At 34.0% G+C, this 5705-nt stretch overlaps 1 protein-coding gene across 1 annotated transcript; it reads right to left on the reverse strand.

Moving 5' to 3' along the window:
* Positions 1 to 1602: 1602 nt before the first annotated feature.
* Positions 1603 to 5149, reverse strand: LOC145557385 (alpha-galactosidase 1-like). The gene is made up of 15 exons (XM_081618567.1): positions 5019 to 5149; positions 4719 to 4777; positions 3762 to 3818; positions 3644 to 3678; positions 3443 to 3546; positions 3289 to 3364; positions 3128 to 3186; positions 2976 to 3041; positions 2786 to 2869; positions 2626 to 2690; positions 2432 to 2514; positions 2261 to 2351; positions 2134 to 2183; positions 1914 to 2054; positions 1603 to 1823 (listed from the first exon to the last, which is right to left on the reverse strand). Exons 1-15 carry the CDS (start codon positions 5147 to 5149, stop codon positions 1731 to 1733), a joined length of 1194 nt encoding a protein of 397 aa, XP_081474693.1. The 3' UTR covers positions 1603 to 1730.
* Between the last annotated feature and the right edge of the window lie 556 nt (positions 5150 to 5705).

Genomic DNA, 5705 nt, shown 5'->3' on the forward strand with positions numbered 1-5705 from the left:
CCTGGGGCAAAAACATAAATTAGGGCCCATTTAAACATAGGAAAAATTGCTTCCATTAATCTGAACTTTGCCTCGTCCGTCGAAAATAATCCCAACGTTCATTTATTATCTATTGCACCGAACTTTGGGGGGTATTAATTTTTGTTGCACCCAAATGACTTGCAACCGGTTAATCAGGTAAACATTTGTGAATTAATTTTTTTTGCACACGTGTCAATATGTAATTGGATGAAAAATAAATAAAGAAATTAAAACAAAATTAAAAAAAAAAAAAAAAAAAAAAAACCCAACAACCATCCCCTTCCACCAGACCACCACCACCACCACCACCTCCCCTTACATTCTCTCAGCTACAACCACTAGTGAACCAAGCCACCTTACCAACACCACAAGAAGCGCAGCGCATCCCTGGCCCACCTCGACGCCGGATGCACCCCCACCCTGGCCCACATCGACGCCGGATGCCACTTTCTCAGCAACAACACACCACAAAATCAACCACCACCGTCACCTCTCATCTCCGATCTTCATCAACCTCAATTAACACCTTCACACCCACAACCCACCTGCTGCACTCGCCCAGCACCTCCACCATTACTGAACCGCGCACACAATCACACACCACCTCTGCAAATTCGCTCAGTACCACCACCAAACCACAGACACTCACACACCACCTCTTCCAACTTGCCCAGCACCACCTCTGCTAACTCGCCCAACACACACTCACACCCCCGAATCACCAATTTGGCGCACAAGCAGCAACAATTAGCAATTTATGCTCCAATTCAAATTAAAGGGGTTGAAATTTGGTGGAGAACGGGGGGAAAACGGCGGGGGATAAGGAAGATAAGGTGAGTTATCAGGGCGGGGGAGTGGTGGGCGCCGTTTTCCGGCAGCGGGGGAGGGGATTTCAGGGGTGGGGGCGAATTTCCGGCGGGGTGGGGGTGGTGATGGAGTGTTTTACGGGATAGGGGTGGGGGGCTGGGCTGGGTTGGGTTTTTTTTTTTTAATTTTTTTTTTAAAATTTTATTTGGACCTATCACGTGTTGACACGTGTCTAGGTAACCTACTATATCAGGTTGGATGACCTGTAGGGTGCAATAGAAATTAATACCCCCTAAAGTTGGGAGTGATAGATAATAAACGAAAGTAGGGATTAATTTCGGCGGATGAGGCAAAGTTCAGATTAATGGGAGCAATTTTTCCTTAAACATATACTAATTTGATTTTTTCCCCCCAAATTTTGTAATATTTGAATGAAAGTATTTATATAGTTTAAAAATATAATTTTAATACAAATAAGAGAACTTGATGAATAAAGTCACCGTTCAAAAAAAAAATAAAGTAGGGTATGCAAAGAGAATTATATATAATTAGATAAATTCCCGTTGAAAATTGAAGGAATTTAACTAACTGAAAATTGTAATGAGATACATTTTGAAAAATAAAATTACCAATAACGAGGATACAATTAAAATTAATAATATATATTTTTTTATTAATCAAATAATGAGTACTATTGTAGTGTTGTATAGTACACACTTATTGTTTTCTTTTTTAAAAAAAAAAAAAAAAAAAAAAAAAAAAAAAAAAACATAGTATTATTTAGTACGAAGTATATATTTTTGGGGCGTTGTATTGTATTCTGTATTGAAGATGAGCTTTTTAACAAGGGGCCAGGGCAGCCGCCCCAGCTGCCCTCCCCTTGCTACGGCCCTGTTAGGAACTCAGGCAACTGGTTTCAATACATACATCCTGCTTGCATGAGAGTCGATGGTTGCTGTCAGGTTCTGCACAAACTTCTGCTTAAGAGTTTTATGCTGCATCACCAATTACAAAAAATTTAATTATAATACATAAAAATTGCTGAATACAAAATACATAGGGTTAAATATGTTATAGTGTTATACCTCCCAAATATCCCTAGCTTCTACAATGCTGCCGACGGGAATGCCAATATCATCCCAGTGAGCTGTTATAGAAGTACGAAACCAACCTCTATTTACTAAAAGTAGCGCGACCCTGTAATTGGTCAGAGGCCCTGACCATACCTGTCACATGGAGATAAAAATTTCTTACCATCATCTATATAATTAAGAAAACATCTCAAGGTGTAACAAGATTTCTTACCTCCAAATCACCTTCCATCCTGACCTTTTTTGCTTGAATACCAAGAGGATCTGTACATAAAATTATGATGTTACCAAATAGTGTGAGGTGTCATACAACTAATGCAAGTCATGAACATCATGTTTACCTTGGTTTACTGCTATGACTTCTTTATTACCAATGATTTCCATTGTTTCCTTTGTCATATTTCTTACATCACACCCAATAAGTAGCGGTGCCTGCAGTGTCTCTTTTCGTATAAGACTTTATGACAACATTTTTCTAAATGAAATAAGATGGGATGAGAACTGAACTTCACCTTGGAAATGGCCCAAATGCTAAAGTGGACTATGTATTCGTGTTTGGACATCCCTCCATTCCCCACCTCAAGCATGTCTGGATCTATTTAGTCACAAAAGAAATCTCAAGTTATCAACAACTCTCATAATTATTTTAATGAGTGCATAGAAAAAGTATGTACTACTGTCATTTTTCTAAACAAGACTCCCATACCATTCCAACCACCGGGTCTTGCAAGATCAGCATAAATTTCATTCATATCGGCTCTAGTCACCATGCTGCAGTAAGTAAAAAGGTTACCATTTTAAACAAAATATCAGATAATATGATCATTACATATGTAGCAACAAATATAAAGAAAAAAAGACTCAACCTATTCCAGTTATCAGAAATGTCATTAGTAGTTCTCCAGCTATTGCCCACCGGATAACCCCATTGTGCAGGATGCATGTCTCCCCTAATCAAGAAGCAAACAACCAGAATCCATGCCATTATTGACACACTTTAAAATAATGCATATCTATGTTTGGAATTTGGATGAAAGCATTGTTTACTATGATTACCATTCGCAGAGTGAAAAGAAAATAGGGCGACCAGCTTCCATTAGTGCTCTGGTCATCACCGGGTATCTACACAGCGAAGCATATATGTTCAGAGAAAATCTAAAGTAACTTTTAATATTGGAAAACAAGTTGGTCATAGTACATTAATATACCTAACAGTAGGTTTTGAGCCATCGTTATTGCAATTATCATACTTCAAGTAATCAATGCCCTGTAAAAATTTCACAATTAACTAGCACGTACTATTGAGCAGAATACCTTATGATTCAAACTCAGAAATGATATCGACTAAAAAGAGATGTAATTGTGATACCCAAGATGCAAATGTCTTTGCGTCTTTCACCTCATGTCCAAGTGATCCAGGCATTGTGTTACTACAAGTGTAGTACCTATATATGATGAAGATGTTGCATTAGAAACTATTTTTAGAGAAATTAGGGAAGGAGCTAGTTACTATTAGAAGATACCCTGCATCTGAATAAATTCCAATCTTTAGACCCTTGCTGTGTACATAATCTGCAAGAGCTTTTATCCCATGAGGAAATGTCGATTTCTTGGGAACGAGTTTACCCTGATACATCATGAAAAAGGATGAACATTAAATGAATTTTCTTTGATTAACCTTGCACTATGACTTGCACTATGAGAATTGAGAAATAGAGACAGACCTTGTTATCGCGAGCTATTTCTGCCCAGCAATCATCTGACGAAACAAAAAAAAATAGAAAATTTAGCATTACATTACACATAAAGGAAAAGGAGGAATATATGTACTACATGACCTACCAATATTCACGTATTTGTAACCAAGCTTGGAAAGACCCGTTGAAACTAATGCATCAGCTGTCACAGAGAAGTGAAATTCCATTAAGAAATGTTTTATTTTAAATTCATTTAAAGTATTCGTATTTGTTATTATATTATTACTATTATAAGTTTTGTATTGATTTCAATATGGATAAACTTTGAAACTATTAAAGATCATATATATAATATATTCATATAAAAAATAAATAAATAAATAAAACCATTTTTTATATAAAATTATATTAGAAAAACAACTCTTAAAATTATATAAAAGATTAGTGTATCTAATAGCAAATAATTTTTTTTTTTGGTGAAATAGCATATAAATTGATATACTTCATATATTCTTGTACGTAATAATTAATGTGTCACACTTTTCATTTGAATAATCATATATTGGTTTGACTAATTTCTCATATATTAAATATAAATACATGAATTGTAGAACTAACCTAAGTTTTTTAAAATAAATATCTTAAACATTAAATTAGTTTGGTTATACTTCTAAGATAATCAGGCCATGTTTAAAGAATACGGAGTATTATAACTTAATGAATATTACTTTTACATCCATAGTAATAAATCAACCACAATTTAGATCGATAAAGTAGTTTTGGTTGAAGATGAAGATTTAGGATGAAGATGACATATATTGAAAATAAAGTTCAATTTAATTCATACAATAAGTTGAAGATGAAAAATTAAAAAATATATATAAATAAGTTTTTATTTTAAAAAAAATGCGTGAAAAACCAAAAAAAATAACCAAACAATTCCTAGATGACTGTGTAGCATAGGTGTAAGATTCAACGGCTAGAATTACACAAATAATATATCAACCATGTAGATTTAATCTTTTTTTTTTTTTTTTTTTTTTTAACAACAGATTTAATCTCTTAGCATAGTCAAAATATATATCCAAATTGCAAATCTTACCGGTTTCTTTGACAATCTTTTCTGTGACATTGCAGCCAAAGCGATTCCAACTATTCCATCTGAACAACAAACAATAAGAAAATGGTTATAAGCCTATACATATTAATTTGACTCATGAATCATGATAATAGCAATTACACCTTTGGAGACTCCGAAGAAATCACTATTAATATGATCTAATTATTGGCCCCCTGATGAGCTTTGCAACTACGAAATATGGAGTACTACTAGTCTACTATTACAAGTAGTAGAGCAGGGTAATAAGTATAGGGAAGGGACAAAAAGAAAGTGAGAGCTTACCCCATGGGAGGAGTGAGAGCAAGGCCATTAGAGAGCAAAAATCTCCGGTATGAACTGTGAATGGCAAAATTATGCAACTTTGTTGATGTGCTACTCATGCCAGAACTGTTGCACGTACCTTGATCAATCATTAAAAGTACTAACAACATTGCCCATCTGAAAATCATCATATCACCTATCTAATACAAATACCACGTTAAAACTCGAGAAGAAAATAACACAAGTACTCTAGGGTTTTAATTATGGGTAGAATATAAAGAAAATAATTTTCAATGATTATATATTTGAATTACACTGAACAAAGTATATATAGAGACAAGGTATATAGAGATAACAACCTTATCTCTGAACAAAGTACATAGAGATAAGAAAACATATACTGTAAAAAACAATCATTACCGTAATAAGATTATTCTTTCTTTTATCAAAATAGGTAATTAAAAATAACAATCATTACCTTAATAAGATTATTCTTTCTTTTACTAAAATAGGTAATTAAGGTAAACAATTGTACAATTCTACTTTTGTAAAGCAAAAGACAAATAATGAACTGTAGTCGGTCAACCTTATAGCTTTTTTTTATTGTGGATTATAAACTTCTTTCCTCTTTTGGTAATTGTATATTTTTAATAGCAAATTAATTAGTATAATAAGAAAATTAAGATAACAATACCGGCGATGCCCGGG

The sequence above is a fragment of the Chenopodium album genome, chromosome 9 (assembly GCF_948465745.1).
Source record: "Chenopodium album chromosome 9, dcCheAlbu1.1, whole genome shotgun sequence".
NCBI lineage: Eukaryota > Viridiplantae > Streptophyta > Magnoliopsida > Caryophyllales > Amaranthaceae > Chenopodium > Chenopodium album.